General features: G+C 40.9%; 1 protein-coding gene across 1 annotated transcript in view; it reads right to left on the bottom strand.

The window, feature by feature from the left end:
- The window catches only part of PIK3R1 (phosphoinositide-3-kinase regulatory subunit 1), a 75,319-nt gene extending 52,902 nt beyond the window's left edge, over nucleotides 1-22,417 (bottom strand). The window contains exons 1-2 of the mRNA XM_034774808.1: nucleotides 22,303-22,417; nucleotides 16,619-17,516 (exon numbers count right to left, since the gene is read on the bottom strand). Of these exons, the coding sequence (XP_034630699.1) occupies nucleotides 16,619-16,952 (334 nt within the window). The 5' untranslated portion in view covers nucleotides 16,953-17,516; nucleotides 22,303-22,417. The remainder of the gene's footprint in view (nucleotides 1-16,618; nucleotides 17,517-22,302) is intronic.
- Nucleotides 22,418-22,656: the final 239 nt, after the last annotated feature.

Below are 22,656 nucleotides of genomic sequence, written 5' to 3'. Positions count from 1 at the left end.
CAGATTATCTAGTTTTATGGATCTCTCTTATTTACATTAGTTAGTGAAGATATTGGAATACAAAGAGACAGCAATTTGGCTAAACAGCATCTACTTATAAAGTGCCATGTTTTAAGCTCCAGCTGCAATTAAGTTAAGTTTGTGGACCATAATTGGTGGCAATAGTACCATGACTCCAGTAAATCTTTATTTGTACAGGAAATATGCATGGTGAAAAAGTTAAACCAACTTCATTAAATGTGTACCAGCAAGAGGGGACAGGGGTGACTACGGGTATGTGTACACTGCAAATAAAAACCTATGCCAGCTGACTTGGACTCACAGGACGTGGGCTAAGGGCTGCTTCACTGCAGTGTAGACATTCAGGCTTGCCTGGAGTCCGGGCTCCAGGACCCTGCAAGGTGGGAGGGACCAGAGCTCAGGCTGAGGTCCAAGTCCAAACATCTACACCACAATTAAATAGCCTCTTAGTCTGAGCCCAAATCAGCTGGCACAGGCCAGGCACGGGTGTCTAATTGCAATGTACACATACCCTGAGACAGAGAGAGAGAGAGACTGACTATCTCAACCAGAAGTTATGGGCTTGATACAGGAATTATTGGGTGAAATTCTGTGCCCTCTGCTATGATCATAATGGTCCCATAATGGTTTTAAAGTCTCAGAAAGGACAAAGAATAATTGTTTTCTTTTAAATTATTGTATATAGTGTATTATTCACTAATTTGGTGTACTGTAAATATGGTGGTTCTACACCACAGAGCTGGCATAATTATGTCTTTGGTGGTCCAAATCCCATAGTACTTCTCAGGCAAAATGTCCATTGACCAAATTAAAGGACTGCAGGATGTGTCCCAGTGCTGCTAATCCTTGACTATAAATTGGGTGCTAGTCCCAATGAAATGAAAGGAGGTTTTGCCGCTGATCTAGGCAGGAGTAGGATCAGGGCCTCCTCTATCTTATATTACTATTCCTTTAAACAAGCAAAGAACCCCACCCCCAACTTATGTGCAACATTTACAAGCACTCTAGTACTAAAAAGAACTTCTCATTGCATCTGATAGGCTTTTGAATAAAATATTTTATTTCTTCATTTAGAAGAGAACTGCTCACATCTTTTTAACAAGCACATGTATGTTCCATCTGAATGTTTTGACATACATTGTTTACCACTGTGTTTGACTGATTGGATATTTACAACAGTAAGATAAGAATCTTCTTTGCTTTCCATTATTTGGTTGGTGCGCCCTTACCGTGTCATAATAAAACCCTAGATATTTGTCTTGGAGGAAACATCTGGAGAAAAACCATACCAGCCTATAACGGTCTTCCCCTTTTCACTAAGCTATAAAAGCTAGTCAAAGTTTCTTATCTTCAGTCATCATCGAGATATCAATTTGTTTTTCACTGTGAGATTTAACATGAGTTTGAAAAACACATCTGGTATTTGCAGATCTGATTGTTAAACTAGCATAGTCCAGGACAATAATTAATATTCTATACAACAGATGGGTGCAAAATGTTCCTTTAGCTCTGCAGAGCAACAGAATTCTACAGTCAGCCAATAACCAGCTCAAAAGAAGCCGGGGATCTTAAAACGTTCTGTGGTAAATGCTATTAACCCAGTGATTTACTATACCAAAAAGAAAGTATCCTGCTAAGAATAAGATTAGGAAAATGTAGCAGTTTAAATTTGGGACTGCAAGTTACACAGATTAAACAACAACGGGGTTAGTAGATGTCAGCCCTAAATTTGAACCCAAGAGGAAGTTAGAAACACATAAAAGCAATAGGGAATGCAGGCTAATCCTTCAACTAATGGTAATAAATTACAAATACAGCAGAGCAAAAAGAATTCAGCACAACTCCCAGTGCCCTCGAGGACCCCTTACTAAATGAACAGAGGTCCTTTATTTCCAGATATTTGATACAAAGCAAGCTTTTGCTACTTACCATTGTGTAACTGAATATGTATTCCTCAACACTTTCTCTTGCTAACAGGCCAGAAAGTGAAGACCACAAAGAGAATTTAAGTTTCAGAACAGGCTTATACTGGAAAAAACCCTCGCTAAGGCTTGCTTTTCATAAGAAAATTGCTTATGTAGGCTAATGAGTAACTATGTTATTCTGGCTTTAGAACAATTGACTAGATTTGGATTGGCAGGAACATAGTTTAAATTAAATTCAAACCATTGTACAGAATCCACTCCAAACTACTCAAAATAACTTGCCTCAAAAATGTCAAGAGATGACATTTTCTGAAGTTTCTCTCCAGGGAAAAAGTACACTGCAAAGAAGTAAAATAAACATGAAGTGAAAAAGGAATGGCCAGATCTTGCTTGTACTGCTATGAGAGGCACAACGGGGCTGAAAAGCAACCACATCTGGCTAGCTAAGAATTCCCCCAGTGTGGTGGAGCTCTCAATTGCTGCAAAGTCAACATAGCTGACCCTTGCATCACCCCCTATATCTGGCTTGCATATGGGGCTGGTTGGGACAGGGAGAGGACATGGCTGCAACACAGTGCACTCTGCCCCTCCCCAGACAGTTTACAGTACCTGGGAGACCTCCAACCCACATTAGCTGGCACTGAAGCCTGGAGGGCCAGCACCAACCAGTTCAGAGAATCAGGGAGTGATAATGCACTCTCCGACAACCATTCCCAAGCTGGAGGCAATCTGGGCCTAACTCTTTAAATAATGTAGACATTTTTACTCCTCCATCTAACACCATCAGGTAGCAACAGAAACCAAAACCTAGCAATGGAGCATTGGGATGCACTATTGACAGTGCTGTAGGCAATATGAAAGTGGAAAAGTCTGCAAGAATCTTTCACCTTAGATTCTTATTTCAGAGTTTTTAAGGTTTTTGGGGTATTGTCATGTGATGCAACCTTAACTGTCACTATATGTAGTTTTACTTTGTTAATTTACTAGTATTTTTATACAAGTTTGGTGAACCTCCAGGGGACAGCTCCCTAGTGTGAGGGAGTAGAGCTCTGTGTTCACTGGCCTAACCAAAAACCCAGTGACAGAAGATATCAGGCTGTGACACGCTGCAGTAAGGTCTGTAGGTCTAACATTTTATCCATTTAAAAGTTACTGGAAGTAAGTGCATCAAGAGCAACCCTCCCTATTTAGCACCAATGACATAACCTGTTAGCTGAGGGGAACCTCTGAAGGAGTTCATATCATCACGAGAACTTAAGTTAAAAAAAAAAAGTCCATTTTCCCCCTGAAAATTTTGAGTTTTTACCAAAATATTAAAAAAATTAAGTATTTCCACTGAAAGTGGGCAAGGGTGTCTCATGGCATGGGTGATGTAGTTTGGGGGCATTTTTTGCTTCCATTCTCCTCTATGGGCCATGCTCTCCAGCTGAACTATAAATCCTGTGATTTACCACCTTCTCCCTTCGTGGTGAGGTGTGTCTCATAGGAGTCCCTGGTTGTGCCGCATCATAGCAGATGTAGCCTGGCCAGAAAAGCTGGCCCATAGAGGAGAAAGGTCACATAAGCCATCAAAATTACAAGTCCTATGAGGCACTGCACTGGTTGTCAACCACAAAGTTTTATGGCAAAATTATTAGAATTTTCCTCGGAGGGCAAAAAACTTTCCATGATAATTTTTTTAGGTCAAAAACCCAATTTGATGTCAAAACACATTTTTGATAGAAATTTTTCAACCATCCCAAGTCATCACTCCATGGCCAATCAGACTTCTGAATCCCGGATGCAGCCAGAAGCAGCTGCATCCCAGCAGCAGCTCTAACCACTGCAGGAAGGCTCCTGTCCCTGCCCCTATGAAGCATACCCCTCAACACGTCACGTGTGACGGCCACCCTCAGCGACTGAACCAGGGAGCCCCAGAGCTCTCACATTAAGGAGCTGCCACAAACTCATATCCTCTTTGGATCAAATGGGTCCCAAAAAGGAGGCATAACACACAATGACGGTCAATTACACAAGTAGAATGCTTGACAAATTACTGAAATGTGAAACACATTTTGGTGATTCACACAATAGTTTACAGATTAGTTTTTAATGTACCAAATATGTTTTAGAGAGGTTCTCCAACTGTGTGAATCACATGCAGTCAAATCATCCCCCACAGTAGGTCAGCAATAGGTTTTGAACACCCTTACCTTTAGCTCTCTAGTTTAGAACCTAACTACTTGAGTTACAGTATTCATTACCATCCCCTGGAGCTGGACTTCACACACACTTTCCAAGGGGTTACACAACTATTACTAGTCAGCAGTAGAATACTGGTGATCAAGAATCCTGGATTCCACCCTTGTTTCCGGGAGAGGACTGTGCTTAGAGATAGGCTGTCCAAAATTGGTATAATCATACTGACAGCTAATATAGTGCAGAGAATAAGATTGAGGTTTGTCACATTAGACACCTGCCTGGGTTCTATTCCTGACTGCATGAAATGACTTAACATAAGCTCTTTACCTTCATTTTTTTAAATGTTAGCAGAGATTCAGCAGCTCTTCGCCAGCACTTTCCAGGGTTGGAATTCATGGCTTTAGTCAACGGTAAGGGAAGTAAAGTGCATGGAAATATCAACAGTAGCTAGAAGAGATGAGATTTGAACCCCAGGACTCACCATTCCTAGCGCAGGAACGTTCTCCTAGGCTATAGAGGTAGGAGTTTGGTCTTTTTCCCTCCCGCTAAAGTGAGTCAGTGACGGTACCCTCATCAAATACATTGGTTTGTCTTAGTGCTCCCATTTGTCATTATTAACCCCCTCCCAAAAAATAGAGATAATAAATGTAGCACTTGTCCATACCGTGTAACTGATATTGACATAATCGAAAACAGAAGGAGCAACAATGGAGACAAATGATAGATCCCAGAGTGTTTGAGATTTCTTGTAAAAGGGATAAAAAATAATCCAATAAAAAGACTGCCAAAGAGGGTGATTTTTAAACTCATTCTCCCTCACTTAATTTTTCATCAAGCTTCTGTTCATTCAAAGTTTACATTTTTATGTCTTGGTTTTTGCCATTTTAGATTTTTTTAAAAACAAAATAAAGGTTTAAATCTCCAGTGAAGCTTGCATTTCAGTTTAACTATTCAAGAGTTTAAATACTTATATCAAGCCTGTGCTCCTACTTATATTAAACACTTATTACCATCATAATTAATAACTTCTGATACCATCCAATTGTAAATGATTTTGTAATAATGGTCAAACTATGAAACTGCAGACTAACATATCGGTGCTCTTACTCCAGACTGCACTATGGAATCTAAACATCAGTTGTGACAAAGGGAAGTTGAGTTGGTACAAGCAGTTGTACCTCCTTGTAATTCATCACAAGACTTCAGGTGATAAGTTATAGACATAGCACCTTTCCTTAACTACGTCAATTAAGGTGAAAAAAGTATTTTAACTTTGAAAACAAACAGCAATTATATAGGAAGACAAATTTAATAGGTACATATGAAGTTACAGTTAAAGCATTTTGTAAGTTATGACAGAGTTTTAATAGTTCTTTTTAAAGTAAAATGTGCAAACAGAAATCAGTCTTACTAACCAAACAGTGGGATATTGATTTCAATTACATTACTAAATAAAATCTAAGATTACATTTTTTTCTTCCCTTTGGTGTTAAAATAATGTAACTAAGTTCTCAAGTTTAGGGTGATTTCAATCTAATGTCCGAAGTATTGCAAGTGCTCTGAATACATAAGGCCTCATTATTCTTAAGTACTTATCATGCAATTGTCCTAGCTATTAAAATAATGTAATTCATCAGATTTCAGCCTTTAGGCTGATTTCATGGTAGTTTATCATGGAAACCAGCTTGGAAGAAAGATATACATGTGAAGGATTTGATGGCCAGCTGTATTGCTAACATCTGTGTTCTTTCACACAAGAAAATGCGGATGTGTAATTGGCACCATGCAACTATTTAAGAGGGTATGGTCATTTGCTGGTGGTACAGAATTATTCTTTCTTGGCAAGTACTCAACAGCTGTAAGACACCATGTGTTGCAGAATCTCAAAGTTTTAATTTTCTCATGTACAGCCTAAATGAAAAGCATTTACTAGTCTAGTGTCTGTTTCAGACAGCCATGAGTTATAGATGCTAGAACAGATTACGATGATCCTGATTAAGATGTGGAGGCCACTTGGTATTTGCCAAAGTTTAAATCTGCTGTGCATGTGTAACATATGGAGCTATTAAAAGTGGAGAATATGTAGTATAAAAGACAAAGTCACTTAAAGATTAGTCAAAATGATTGTTTTGTACTTTTAAAACACAAATATAATGAGCTAAATAACAGATTTGACTAAAATAGCATCATTAAAATAACTGCAGAACCAAACTAACAGGTGAGTATTCCTTACAGCGTAAAACAGGTAGTTTCTTTGTCAATCTGCGTTTTTGCAATACTAGCATGTTTACTTCCCTCTACCAGCCAGTGGGGTCAGGCAACAATCATGCACCTCCTCATGTCTTAGTGTTTAACATACAATTTAAGCTAAATTTTACAGATATACCACTATACTTTGTGCAATGCAAATACAACTTGAAAACTAACCAGTTCAGTATAAAATCTCTGATCATTGAACAATTACGAGCTGCACTGGCATGCACAAACATAAAAATGTATAGATTACTGGATTTAAGGAGTCATTTTTCTTGTTTTGAATAAAACAAGAACATGGTTAGGATTTTTTATCCTTACAAGTCTACTAAGGATACAATTTCCATATTCTTTTAAAAAATATCTAGGCTGTTTGTGAAAAGTGAAGCATGATTACTCTTTGAGCTAATTAAAAAGGGCACTTGAAGACAATGTCCTTTGACAACTATCTGTTCAGCATTTCACATTAACTGCAAGAATAGGTCAGACAGACAGACTAGCTTCCCTCATGCTAGACATTTGTCTTTATGGTTTTTATTACATTACAGAGCTCATGGCATGTGAAATAGAGGGCAATTATTCAACAGTATCCACAAAGAAAGTCATAAAGAAGAAAAATCTGCCTTGACTTTAGTGACTTACACCCAATGAAACTGATTGCACACAGAGTGTAAGCCAAGGCAGAATTTGGCACAAGAGATCATTTATCATCATCATGTAGGCCAAATGCCTTGATCCTATGGAGAAAAAGGCTCACAAAAATGCCCATAACTATGGAAAAACCTGACATTTCCCCCAGTATTTGTTGTTTTAAAACATTTTGTATAGTAAGGCAACACATTTTTGAGGAACAAACAAACAAGATTCACAAGAGCACTTCAGACTTGGAGGTGGGGAAAACACACACACAAACACCCGTGAAAAGCTTTTTTTGAGACCAGAAGCCAGCAATCCAATATGAAAAGTGGGCTTTTCAGAAGTTCAACTTTGATGCTGATCTTTTTTAATCTTTACCATAACGGCCAACTGCTTGGCCTTGTTGCTATGCTGCAAGGACCTGACAACTACACTAGCCTTTCTAACTTGCAGATGATCCTGACCAAATATAAAGCACCTAAGAGAAGCCTCTCACAATTTTCAGAGTAGATCTGTTCTGCAAAATATATAGCTATTTTGCATACTCAGTTTGCATATTTTGTACATTTTGTTTTTAGCAACTCCATCTAAAAATCAATAGCCCAACAAGTGTATCTCACAACAGGTACCATCTGCAGATAGAGCTCCCCTCTTAATAATTTTCTAATGTAATGGAGGGGATATTTTCACATTTTTTTTTAAACGGAGGAAGAAGCAAAGAAAAGCAAGAAGATATAAAAGATTCACTGCTATGAAGTTTCAAGGGCCCATATAATTTAATAGTTCAGAAACTAGGCACTTGGCAAGGCAACTTTCTTCAACTATTAAATGCAGTTTTAGAAAACATTAAATTACAACTAACCAAATCTAAATGTGTGTTAATAGTCAAAAGCCATGGTCAATAAAGTGACACCTTCCTACTGAGCCAGCCATTTCCTGTTTTAACTACAGTTAGCACCGTAGAGCCACTATAGCTGTGAAAGTAAGCCGTGTTCTGTTCTGCCTCCGCTAGGTGGCAGTAGACTGGAGAACTTTCATTCCTGTTCATGATGTAACAGGTAGTGAACTTGATTTTCAGATACATTGGCTGATCTGACAGTTAGAAAATATTTAGATTTGTAAATTAATGAAGTCACCAATGCACTACCACATTATCGTTTTACTGTCATGTTTTTGTTTACAGCAGTACGGTAGGTGAAACATTTAGTCCTGGGGGAATTCTGCACTAAAAAATTAAAGTCTAGACACAATATTTTAAAGTTCTGCAAACTTTGTCAAAATAACCCTATATAATCAGGCCAGTTTCAATTATTTTGTAATTTATTTCAAAATACTTAACAACTGTGTCTATAACAATACAGACAAAAAAATTCCCTCAGCAGTAGAGCGCTAAGGAAATCCCTATGACAACCCAGTGTCTGCTTCTCTGTCCCGCCCCCCCAGCCCAGCAGGGGAGCCAGACACCCACACCCCCTTCTCCAAGAACCCAGCTGTAGGCCCCCCCCAGCCCAGACACTTGCACATACCCCCTATCTCCCAGAGCCTAGCTGTGCCTCCCCAGCCCTGACTCACCCCCCCCTCCTCCCACCCTGCCACACACACACACACACACACACACACACACACACACACATCCCCCAGGATCCAGAAGGAGAAACAGCCTGATGCTGGGTCCTAGTTTTGTATGGAGTTTCCAGCATGCCGCCTCCTTCCTTCAGGGCAGGCTGGGTACTGTAGCTGCTGGGAACCGTCCAGCTTCTTCCCCCTCCCCTAGGCAGTGTCTTCTATTTGTGAGCTAGGCTCTGTCAGGTCCAGCGCCCCATAGCGGTGGCCAACAACTCTGCAGCCCATTTTTGTGGGAAGAAAAGGAAATTCTGCACCTAACATTAATTTCTGCGCAAATTGTGCATTGCGCAGTGGTGCAGAATTCCCCCATGAGTAAACATTTCAAAAATGAAGTTCACAACTCTAAGGTTGTTATGACCAGTATTAAGGCACTAGGAGCAAGCCTGACAACTTCCTAGAAGCCTTCAAATACTTTAACTGAATGAGATAAAGACTCTTCCCTTCTCCTGACAACTTCCTTTCTTTTCCACCCGCATGGTAGGGCTGCTAGGTGTCCAGTTTTCAACCAAACACTCGGTCGAAAAGGATCCCTCCTTACCCCGGTGAAAATGAGCGAGTGAGTGAGGATGGGGGAGAGCAACCAATGGAGGGAGTGGGGATGAAGTGAGCAAGGCGGGGCCTCGGAGAAGGGGAGGGGCAAGGGTTTTCGGTTTTGTTCAGCCAGAAAGTTGGCAACCCATGATGGGTTGGGAGGAACATGATCTATTTCCTCCACACCTTGCAGAGGAGGATGGAGACTCATCCTCAAAGAGTGTGTTTGTGTAGGGAAAAAGGAAGGAAGGAAATAATGAGCCCTTGGCATCTCCTCTCCCCATACCACTAGGGTTTATCTGCCAGCAGAAAGTGCTGATGTAGTGTTCCCCTCAGCTTTCCAGTGCAGCAACGCGAGTGGAGCACCAAATCAACATTATTTCTGGATAGAGGAACCTTAGAACTATGCAGTCTTACAGCTCATACAACATTAAGATCTGTATACCTGAGCTTGCAGGTCATCAGATAGCCATCACTTCTCTAGGAAGTGGTGCTCCAGGCATACTTCTCAAATGCCCCTTACTTTGAAGGACATTACTCATTTTAGTCCCCAAATTACCTATATTCCACACAAAGTGTCTCCCTCATTGCTATTATTGAACATTATTTACATTGGAAAGAAATAATTGCATTGAGGTTAATTACAATAAAGGAATGAATCCTACAGCATTTTAACTTTCAGGCATAAATAAAGTTTTTAGTCTCCCTGCATTTCAGTCTTTGCCACACACTGCATCCCACAATTGGTCATCGACAGGTTAAGGAGTATGGGGAAAGGGAGTCCTAACACTTTGTGCCATGCGCAAACTTTAACTCAGGCCCTGAAGGGCTTAATGTGTGCTTGAGAGGCCAATTATAGTATCTGGCTGCACCTGGAGGGAATACCAGGCTTAACTGAACATGAAGCCCAGGTAGGCAGGAGCAGGCCGGTTAGCTTAAAGTCAGGAACTTGAGAGCAGAAGGCGGCTGCAAAGAGGGAGTGTGCCGTCACTCTCTGGGACCAGAGAGAGGGGAGGAGAAAACCTAGAGGGAGAATAAGCCCTGGGATCCTAGCCCTGGAAGAAAGGTCAATCCCAGAGGAATTGTGGGGAAAGAATGCCTGAGAGGGCTGAGTAGGAAGAGTCTAGGTAAACAGAAAAAAGGAGTACAACTGAGCAGATCTTGGCTGCTCATTATTGGGTTCCAGCCCAGGGACCCTGTGTAGAGAGCAGGCTTGGGTTCCCCTACCAGCTCCTGGGAAATGGCAAAGAATTGTTGGAGATGCCAGCTAGTCTGGAGGCACTTTGTTATCCTGGGAGGACTATATAATGTCCTGGCCGGATGACTGAGTCACAAAGAGGGAGCACCCTGAATCGAAGAGAGAGAAGGGTCACAGCCTGAATAGCCAATGGAAGAGGGCACCACATCACGCAGGAGCTGGTCTCCAGAGGAAGGCACAAGGAGGTGCCCCCTATAATGAGTGTACCCCATCACAGCCATCGTGTTTGACTTGCTGATTTTTATCTATATAGCAGGATAGAGAACGAAGGGTTTAAAAAATTATGCTGAATTTCTGTGATGACGCTGAATGGCCTCTCGTGATTATTAATGCTTTGCATACCCTTTGAGCGAGTTCATTGTTAACAGATGTGACCATTTTAAATTGAACAGGAAGTAACCAAGCTTTCTAGAATAGTAAAAGTGAAACAAATGGCTAAGGTGAAATTCTGGTCTGATTGAGTTTGCAGAATAAGGTGGGCAATTTTAAAAAATGAAAACAACTTAGCATATAAAATGCAATCTGAAAAACATTTCTATAATTTAATGAAACTTCAGACCCCAGAGTCTAAGATCCACTTTCAGCAAACTGATTCAGATATGCCTAAATTATATTCTATGAATACATTTGGTCAGATGAGATAGCTGAGTCAAAAAACCAGGGAACCTAATAGGGCTACAAGTAACCTGTTAATTTTGGAATTAGAGAAGGATTTGTAGGGCAGAGGAAGGGAATCGCTCACCTAAACTGTAAAACATGAACTTATTATTTCCATTGAAGTCATAGGGATGGATTCTCCTGCCTGATAAGGCTATATTGCAATGTGTAAACTTCAAGAGGCTACAGAAGGCTGAGAGAGAATCCACACTGTGCTGGGGAATGCTCCCCTGGTGGAAGTGGCTCTGCTATCTACAGTGCCAGCATCCCTATGCTTCCCTTTTTCCTTCGTACACCAGGTGCATGTCAGGGCAGGAACTTTGTACCAGTGACATAAGGTAAGGTTGGCTCTGTGCAGCATAGCCCTGACCAGCACTGAAATCAGTGCCCTGTAGCTCCTCCTCCCACCCTCCCCCAAACCATGATCCCACCCAGATGCAGTAGAAAAATCAACCCCATGCAAACCAAACATGTTCTGAATTCAGAGAAACTGGAAGGAGGAGAGAAGATACGCAAAATGAAAAAAAGTCGTAAAATTTCATGTAACTAACCAGAATTCCAGCCCTCCCCATTCTCCTATAAATAACTTAAATGGGACAGTCAGTTCAAACGGTGCCCAAAATTATAGTTTAAGTTTAGTAAAAACTGCTTTTACAGAATTTAAGATTGACAAATACTCTAATAGCTTATAATTTTGAAAAATAAAGATTTCTATGCAGTTTATAAACAAAGGCTTTGATACTGCAAATGTTAGGAATAATTTTAATTTTACTCGTGCCATTAAATTTAATAGGACTACTAACATGTGCAGTTATTCATCTGGGCCAAAAATGGTGGCTATGGTCTAGTTCAGGGGTCGGCAGCCTTTCACAAATGGTGTGCCGAGTCTTCATTTATTCACTCTAATTTAAAGTTTCGTGTGCCAGTAATACATTTTAACGTTTTTAGAAGGTCTCTTTAAAAACCTTATTTGCTTTACAGACAACAATAGTTTCATTATAGACTTATAGAAAATGTTTAAGAAGTTTCATTTAAAATTAAATTAAAATGCAGAGCCCCCTGGACCGGTGGCCAGGACCCGGGCAGTGTGAGTGTCACTGAAAAATCAGCTCGCGTGCCGCCTTTGGCACGCATGCCACAGGTTGTCTACCCCCGGTCTAGTGCATGGAAACCTGAAAGTGAAGTTGACTAAAATGAGAAAAATACAAAAACAACAAAAAAACATAAAATGTTAATAGTCAAACATTAGATTATTAAAAATTCTCCCAACTTTAGACACTGACATATTAAAATTAATTTTAAGGAACTGGTATGGTATAAAGAACTGTCTTTCTGATAAGCTCACTAAAACGACTATCATTGTGTCGATATACACACACAGTTGGCTCAAATTACAGAACAAATAAAAAGCACACAAACTATAGACAGACTATTGCAGTAAAGAAAGATGTCATTATTTCCAATTCCCCCACCAGTCTGTCGCTTTGATTTACAGCAGTTTCAAATTGTTAAGCGATGAAAATATAAACTTGACCAAATACAGTCAAGCAAGTTTCTCAGCAAGCATTAATATATTCAAAATGCATTTAGGGGTGTGCAGAGCAATACTTTATCATCCTGGGAAGAATCTCATTGGCTTGCTGCCATGTTAGTTTGGCTTGTAGACAATACTAACTATTCCATTCCCTGCAGCAATTTTTAAACCAGAACTAGCCATCTGAAAATCACATGCATTTTTAACTACTCTTATTTTCGTCTGTTACTGTAACTAGACTGTATCTCCCCTTTCACCTACAGGTCTCATTCCAGTGACACCCTTTGGCCCCCTTTTTTTTGGGGGGGGTGGGTCCAAATGACTTTTTTCTTGTGTTTATATTTAACATTGGTTTCTATCCCCTCCGTTCAGTTTGATTTCCCCCTTCCCCTCAACCCATCCTCTTTTGTCTCCAGTATTTGGTGCACATACTCATACCTTACTTCTTTAAGAAGTTTGTATGGTGTATTTTATTTAACAAAAAAAACAGATCCCTTTTCAATCTTTACTTTTTTCAAATTTTTCTCAAGTGAACATACAAACTTAACTCTTCACACTGCCACTTGGAGTTCAAAGTTTTGTGTTTCCCTCACAACTGTGCAGAGAACACCATTCACTCATCTTTACGTGCTAACTGTATAGTCAACTGTTACAAGATACACAGAAACCCCTGAATTCAAAGAAGTCTTAGAGAAATAAAGGATTTTTACCAGGAAGTTACAGGTCTAGGACTGCAAAAATGATTTTTAAAAGTTTCTGCAAAAACTCACTCTGGCTGTTGGCCAATCTCCTTTCAAATTATTAAATTCTCTGTTAAATTTGGCAGTTCTAAGTCACCAGAGCTCCAACGTAATCAAAGAAGGCTAATCTCACATTTAATTAATACTCTGGATTGAGGCAAGAGCTAGGGGAGATTCTGCCACTGGAGCTCTGGGCACTGTCCTACTCAAAAGGGAGATACTTATTTTTGTCTGGGATTTTTACCAGCACAATGCACTCATATTCAAGCCAACAATGGGCTCTAAGGCAATGGCAGAATTTCACTGAAGAGCCAGAGTCATAGCTTGCAGAAGTGCCCATAATGAGCACATTCCATATGGGGCTCCAAAGCATCAACATTAGCTGTGTGACTTCTCTGAAAAGTTTGACAGTCACTATACAGCTCTGAGGGTAGCTTTCTAAATTGCTCTAAAGTAAATGGGGAGGAGACGTGTGGAGCTCAGGCAAGTTACTGCGCACCACCTAAATTTCTGACTCAGCAATCACTGCCCGTTAATGGTGACTGCCTCAGCACTTAAGGCAATAAATGTATTCCACTCCTAGCCTGCTGTATTTTCAAACGAACACTGCCTGCTACCTGTGTTCCGAGTGCTCGCTTCTTGTTTTTACTACCAACCCAAGTAAGTTATTCTGCAGGTAACAAGTTTAGAGCAGAAATAACCAATCTTTACCAGACTTGGTAGTCGCATCAAAATCAGCATGTTCTAGTTGCCAAAAAGACAATGAAAGGTTGGGACTTTGAAAAGTACCTAGTTGAGTCAGGAGCTTAAATCCCATTGAAAGCCAATGGGATTTAGGAGGCTGGAGCAGATTAAATATTAAATAAAGATACAGATATGGTGCCTAATGGGATTTTCAAAAGTGTTTAGACACCCAACTCCCATTGAAATCAATGGGAGTTAGGGCGCAAATCCTTAAAGATACGTTGGCATTTATCTGCCTCTTAGGTGCCCACATTCACCATTTAGGCACCACTGACATTTTCATAGGCACCAGCATCTAAGTTCCCAAGGCACCTAAGTCAACCTCTGTAAAGCCACCTGAGCGCTGATGCTGTTCTATAGCCAAAGAGGGGCTTGGAGCCATAGCTCTAAGCCCCGGAGACACCAAAATAGGATTCTTAAAGTAGGCAGGGGAACACTTATCTCACCAGTGGGGCCCAATCCTGTAGGTATGCTCAGAGTCTAATACCTGTTACCCGTCAACCCCTGCATCAGGAGGGTCAGAGGCAGACTACCAATAGGTGCAGGGGCAGCAAAGCACATGCAGAAAAGGCAACGAGTGCACATGGCAAGCATAAGACAGGCTTCAAGCATAAGCAGGAGATACAGTTCTGGATGCTAGGGCATGGGCTACCTAAAAGCTGACGTGGCTTAGGTACCTAACTCCAGAAGAGTCACAGCTGATGATCTTGAGTGGAGAGGTGACTATCTCTGGCCTATCAGCCATGTGCCCCAGGTCAGCCACTTAGATGCCTAAGCCCTCGTTCCCACCACTTCACTTCTGAATAGTTTAGGAAAGTTCATGCCCAGTTGGTCAGGTTCTGAAAATCCCTTTCTAGGTGCCTAAATTCTCTACACGTATTGTACGGGAAGCTGGGTGCCTAGTCTGGGGCAGGCCACCTAGGAATTAGGCATTACAACAATGAGCAGAGCAAAGCATAAGTAGTTTTAAAGACTTGGGCCTGGGTGCTTTTGAAAATCCCACTAGGCGACTAAATACTTTGAGTGATTTAGGCACTTCGGGCCAGAATTTAAAAGTGGGATATAGATGCTTTTAAAATTTTTACCTGGGGTCTAAGTACCTATGATCAAAACACTAAGAGTTACAAGTAATTCATAAATATTTGAGGATGAGGTACTGTGAAGAATAAGTCACGTGAGTTCTTTATTAAGCCTCCACCACATTTTAAGAGTGTGTTTTAGAAATTCCAATTTAGTTGTATACGATTTTCTGAATTCCCTTTCTGGTCATTGTAGATTATCAAAGCAGCTACGTATAAACAGAACCTCTCATAACCAGCTTCCATCCCCACTCCATCTGATTAACTGAGGTCACGATTCCGAGTAACACTGCCACCACCACGTCCATGGTAGCACAATGTGATGTCATTGTATAGGAGGATTGTGCCACCATACAAATCATGGTGATCTAAACAAAAATGCTACTACATGTAGTTAATTACTGGTAAAAACAAATAAAATAGAATAAAAGGAAACTGTTGCAGAAATGCTTTAAAACAAACAAAAAAAATCCACTTAAGTAATTGTTCTGTATTTGAAATAAGGACTAATGCAAAAGTGTCCTTCAATTTAAATATCAAAATACTGTCTGCTGGGCTTGCCTGGTTTCTTTTGGTTTAAGGCAAATATCTAAGAGCTCTCCTGCCTGCATAATTAAGCCACCCCCAATGAGCGATGGTTGCTATGTAGGCAAGAGACACTCTCCCGCCAACATAGCACTGTTGACACCGATGCTTTTATGGGTGAGTCTTTTCTTGGTAAGGGGTGTTTTTTTTCCACATCCCTGACCAACAAAAAGGTTTTGCCGACAAAAGCGTTAGTGTAAACATAGCCTAAAAGTCTGAATCTTAGTAGGTAGATTAGACAAAATCACCCTGACACAGATATTTACTTACAATTTTCAATTAAAACTCCTTCCAATGTCAGCTACAGACCATAGGCCAAATCCTACTTTCATTCTGACCACCATATTGCAGAACTTAGGGAAGTATGTGCTTAAACGAAGGAAGTTCTTTCTGCTTTATACAGAACTAAACTAGATGCTTTCTGGACAGGGGACACGGTAAAATAACTGGAGTTTCTTCTATGATCATTCTATTACTTATTTTATAAATATCTGATCTTACTGTAAGAGAAAATGTTAGAAATATTTTCACCCAGGGTTATATCTGTCTTTTTAAGCCATTAACAAAATAATTTTACAGTGGGAATGCAATATTTGCAGAGAACTCCTGCTAGTGAATTGGATGCACCAAAAATGGAAAAACTGCCTTCAGCTTTTTAAAACTTAAACAATATCTGCTCATTCTCTATATGAAATCTTTATAGGATTTCTATAAATTGCTGACTACAGTACATTTGCCAGGTTGTCCTATACACAAACTTATATTTAAATGAAAACTATGGAATAGAGAGAAATCTGATAAGAGAAAAAACTCACAAGAAAAACAATTATTGAGCTAACAGCACTAACCTTGCTGCTCACTGTCTGCTTCAACTTTTGCAGAACTTGGTGCTACAGGAAGGGGTCGAGGAGGACGAGGCTTTGGAGTCGGGGGAGATATTTTTTTTCTTCCAATATATTCTACGTAAGTTCCTGGAAAATCCCCCCTCTCCCCTGTGGTTTCATTACAGCCGTTCAACCAACCAATTTCCTCAGGCTTCGCTTCTTCCCCTTCGTTAAATCCAAGTGCTACTAAGGTACCTTTATTCACAGTTAATATATCCCCTAAGTGCAAGTCAATGTCTTCTTCTCGCTCTTTTTTGTAGTCATATAAAGCTCTGTACTGGTATCCTTCTGCACTCATCTTGGCAAATATTTTAACATTCAATAACGTAATTAAACAATAACAAAACTCAAGTTGTCCAGATTAATCTTTATGTACAAACAGATTAAAAATGTACTAAATGGGATAGTTAAAATGTCAATAGGAATTCCTAAAGAATACAATCCTCCAAAGATTCAAAAAGCACCAGGATTTGGTATTATGTTGCTGATGTGTTCCACTTCTTCAAGTCTAGATCAATATTCTTCCAATTAATTCCTTTTCTGAGTTTCCTGGCACTCCTGGGACCAAGAATTCAAGTTTAGCTGAATTTTACAGCCTGTTACACCTTCTTCTGATGTACTTGCCATAGAACATGGGGGAGGAATAGCTCAGTGGTTTGAGCATTGGCCTGTTAAACCCAGGTTGTGAGTTCAATCCTTGAAGGGGCCATTTAGGGATCTAGAGCAAAAATCAGTACTTGATCCTCCTAGTGAAGGCAGCGGATTGGACTTGATGACCTTTCAAGGTCCCTTCCAGTTTTATGAGATAGGTATATCTCCATATATTTAACATCCGTTATTGAGCTCTGCACACATGCTGTACCTATAAAAAGAAAAAAAAAACCACAAGATTAATGACATTGTTTCAGACTTCATTAACTTTGCAAGAATTCAACTATGTTACATTTAAGTTATATGCAAGACATACTTCTCAAAACATGGGATAGGTCATACATTCCCATGGAAAGGCCAAAAAGAGGGTTAAAGTCACACCAAAACTATGGCCATTTACACATGCTAATTTTCCAAAGTCTTACCTGGTCAGAAGAGACCAATTTAAATCCTTCAGTCAAATAGGAGGTATGTCCCTCTGAACCTCCATGTCTCAAGACACATGGCATACACTATGGATATTGGGGCACATCTAGAGGGCTAGCTGCTCCACGCTTCTTCCCTCAGCACACTGTCTAACCTGGCAGCAGGACTCCATCTAATGCCTTTCTGCTAGCACATGGCCCCAACCTTTCACAGGAGATATGCCAGGACAGAATGGTAACCCACTAGAATTAGTGATGACATGGTCAGAATTCATGTCCAGGGTATTCCCCCGAGGTTTTAATAGAAAATGAGGATGTGCAGAATTGTTTTCCTGTAACCGCAGGGACCTCCATGCATGCTTGCATAGAGGAGCTTACTTGCTGTTTGAGAAACAGCCAGGGGAGGAAGGGGGAGGTGACGAATGATGCTACTTTGGCTAAGATTCCCTCCCTCCAACAAATTGTTTGGGCCCTTTTAGCACCATTTCCTTTAATTTTCATGCTCTGTGCAATAGAAGTCAGAAGTAATCCTTCCCTCTCTCAATTTTTCTTAAATTATGCTACTTTGTGTTTTTGGTTAGGTGAGGGTCTTCCTCCTCAATTTTTAATTTGTTTTTCCAGTGGTAAAGTATGTTACTCAGCAACTGAAAATGACACACACAGACCACCTAAGAAGGAGCAGTTGAGCAGCGTTGAGAGGTTGGGTGCTTAAATTACTTAATACAAGAAACTCCAGGTCTGAAAGTTCAATCAAGTCTAACTAGAAAGCAATGAGTAAAAAACACTGTTGAAAAATAACCTTTTAATATACAATAAGAAGACAGAACAGAATCCTTTTAAACTTTATTATTTCAACTGTTATTCCTTTGCATCTACTTACGTCCAATCGTAATTTGAACGGCTGTGTTAGGATAACAAAGAGTGCAAACTATTCAGTGTCGCAATGAAAAACTTTTAGAACGCAGCAGAAAAAAGTCTTAAGAATTATGTAATATGAGTAGGCAATAGTTTTACTGTATATTGAAGTGCTGTGCAAGTATAAGAAATGGTTATAAACCAGTTTAATGTAGTAGAAAAAAAATCAAGACTGAATAGTCCTATAACAGAACAAAGGGCCCAATTCACTGTTATGTTAGAAAAATTTTGCCCTGCTCAGGTTGCCCTAAACCCAATTTAACTGGGCACTGCTGGATTCATCCTGTATAGTAGAATTCTCAAGAAACACAGAACTGTCATAGTGGCTGCTGCATCACCCTCCATCCCACTTACCAAGGGAGGGGGAACATAAAATCCTTGCTCCTGGTAATTTCTGGCTGCTATAATGGCACCTGGAGACTAGCACACCGTTGCAGTTGGACCGGGAAGGAGTTATTGAAGCCACACTTGCACATAACTAGTAGCCCAAACAATGACACAGAAGTTGCAGATAGCATGCTGGAGTAGAAGTGGCGTCTGCCAGGAATAACGGTTTCCGCAAGGTTAGACCACAACATCAGTCAATTTTGGATGGGGGGACAGCAGCCATTTTGTCCCGCTACCAAAGTTCCTCACATAAAGCCCAGTCAGTCTTTATACACTGATGTGCAAATGTGGTTAAAGAGTTTAAAAAAACAGCAATAAATGAATCTTCAATGCTGTACAGCAACACTTTCTTTAGAAAAATCAACGGTGTCACTAGTTCTTTATTTTGTCCTGTTAAGATGTTACATAAATAGACTATCTTTATTCCAAATGGAGTTACATTGTCTCTATCTTCAGACATTTGAGTTAAAAATAAATAGCTAAGAGACTGCCTTAATTATTATTCAGCAAGGGGAGTTTTAAAGGAGAAAAAAAGACATACCATTGGCAAGAAACATTGTTGTATTTAGGGAGGAAATATGAATGAATAGTCAGGTGGCAGACGGAGTGGAGTAGGGTGCGATGGGGTAGAAGGATTGTAAACATACCAAATGCTAATTTGTTCTATTTGCAGCCTAAGGGCTTGATCCTGAGGAGATAGGGATTGATAAGGGTTACAAGTATTCCTAATTCTGGGCAGAATTCCACTCACTCTATGATATGCCTTGTGTTGTGCTAACAACACTTACTTAAAATTCAACTCTAGATTGCTAGAGGTTCCTACACATCATCCTCCACTCAGATTTTTAACTATTTTTCCCCATATCCAAAAAATAATGTTCTGGCACTCACACCTGTGGTACCAAAGCATTTCCTCCCACAGCAGCATTCCTCTGTTGACTAACTAAAAAGAAAATGTATCTGCCTTCCACCCCCATGAATAAATGCTGCTTTCAATCTTTGCCACGCTGGAGGGAGACTTGCTTCAATTTGGTCATGTTCACATGTATCCACAAAATACTTCTATATCATCAGGGTAACAAAAATCCATCCCCTCCCTGACCCGATAGACTACACACACGATACAATTGTTCCTATCATACATACATTCATCTGACATTTCTTTCCAAAGATTCCCTAATCTACTGTGGGGAAAAAGAAAATTCCTAGAAAAAAAATCTGCCTAGCATAAAAACTTTCCTTCTTTAATTATCACATGAGCTTTGTCAACAGACCAGATCAACAAATGTAGAGAGGCAGTGCAATGCACTGAAAGAACTGAAATAGAAGTTTAACAATGGATATTTGCTTGACTAACTTCTCCCCACTAGGTGTCTACAAGGTACAATTCAAATTTCAGTTATCTCTACCATGAGAGTGTGATGCTACCATTCTCTAAATAAAAATAAGCAAGATAAGTAGCTTGTTTGGATGTTATTTCGCTAAAGAAAGTAAAGTTAATATAATAAACCAATGAAGTATCATAAAATGTATTGTGTATGATTTATCACACCATTTATAATGCCTTATCCTTAGATGAAGCAGTTTAAGCATCTGTGGTTTCCTGCACTGAATTAATTCAAATATTTCTACACAGACAAACTACGTTGATCAATCCCAGATTCCAGCAAGGAATGCCATTCTGAAATTTAAGCAGACATTCCATCAAATATTATATATACACTGACTGCAAGGCCATGCTGGAGATAAATGACAGCGTCTTGGATTTTTTAATGAATTTTTTTTTTTTGTATTTTTACCAACTTATAATGCAGCCAGACCTAAGTGTCTTTCCATCCTATTAAGAGGAAGGATAAGTAATCCCCTCTAGAATCCTCCTCTGACAGGCAGTTAAGAGGTCACCCATAGACTGAAATCACTTCTGCAAGGAAATCAGCTTTCCATCAGCCAGAGGGACAGAATTCTGTCCCTACAGGTGTAGGATTGGGAGACAAACTAATAACTGTCAGCACAACATACTGCAAGTACAGCCATTGCTTGGAGGCAGGGATTTGGCAACCAAGTGTACTTTTTCCTCCCACTTATGGACCAGAATCCTTGAACCATAAGATTGTTTCTACAAACCAGACAGGAAAGTCGCAATACACTTAACAAAAGCTATTCTTTCTTCAAATAAGATTCATTAAGATTCAGAAAGCAATGCAGTTTCTCAAAGTAGTATAAAATATTCCCATACCAAGCTGCTAAATGTCTCCAGTGAAAGAAGTTTGTTGTAGAAATCTGTAAATAAACCTGCTAAATTGAGGACATTAGTTATATTACTAAGTAACTCTGAAAGGGTTTTGTGTTTTGTTTTTTAAATATAAGGGGAAAGTTTTGAGAGATCACAGGGAAAGAAAGGCAAAGCATAGTTCTTACCATAAATCTCTCAACATAAATGCAAGTAAATATTAATTTCTTTTTAAAAAGTTTCTAAACACAGTTCATTTAAAAAAAAAAACAGGAATAAATGCATTATGTACATATACCCCAGAGCTCTAATGAGAAGAAACGGGGCAGTATTTCATGTGAAGTTGTAGGGATTGCTCATATTGGCCACGAATAAGAGATTGAATACTGACATTTAAATCTAAAGTTGCAATGCCATAAAATCTTTTCAACAATATAAAAATTTAACATCTTGCTATGCTCATACACCATACACTGTAACATTGAAATAGGAAGTGTCGTCCACTCTTTGGTTTGCTAAATCAGCCAATTCCTTTATTGAAAAAGAATCACTAGTACAGTTTGGGGACATCATGCCTGCTTTGGTTCCAAGTTAATAAACTTAGAAGTTTAAAAGTTGGGAGCGTCCTGCGATCCCCTCTCCCGTCCCCAAGCTCCGGGGCAGGTCGCGGCACGGTCTAACAGGGGAGCAGGCTCCCCCAGCAACTGCACAAGCCGCTGCACACAAAGAGCCAGGCTGACTGCACAGGGCAAACCCGGAGCGCTCTCTCGCCATCTCGGCCACGGGCAGGGCTAAGGGCTAAGCCAGGTTTTAACAGCCCAACGCCCCTCGCTGCGGGGACACAGGCCGCCTGCAGCACAGTCCCACCGCGCTGCACGGGGCAGCGCTTCCTGCCCTGTCTGACACCACCCCGGGGTCGCGGGGCTCAGCTCCTGCCCCGCTCTGAGAGGCCCCGGCCGTGCAGGAAGGAGCCCAGCGCCCGGCTCGCTCTTTCCCGGGGCTGCGGCTGGCAGGCGGGGCCGGGCGCGTACAGCCCTTACCGTCCGCAGCGGCTCCGCGCCGTCCCTCGCTCCCTGCGGCCGGGAGCCCGCTCTAGCCCCTGCACCCGGCACAGCCGTCGCGTCCCGCTCGGCTCCTGCAGCTCCACTCGCCGCCCCAGCGCCCCTCCGCTCGCTGCCCCCTCCCGGCCCGGCGTGCGCCCCGCCTCCCCACGCCCGACCAACCCGCTGCGGCTGCGAGGGCCGGGCACCGCCCACCCGGCCGCGCTGTCATGCGGCGGGCAGCCTCTGCGCTGGCCGCCGCCCTGGGCGCCCGCTTAGTCCGGCACAGGTCCTTCCGCCGCCGCGCTTCCACCCGGCGGCTTCTCCCGGCCGGCCGGGCGCCGCTTTCAGCGG

Source organism: Trachemys scripta, chromosome 6, assembly GCF_013100865.1.
Source record: "Trachemys scripta elegans isolate TJP31775 chromosome 6, CAS_Tse_1.0, whole genome shotgun sequence".
NCBI lineage: Eukaryota > Metazoa > Chordata > Testudines > Emydidae > Trachemys > Trachemys scripta.
Note: the sequence above shows the minus strand (reverse complement) of the source record. Positions and strands in the feature narration are given on the sequence as shown.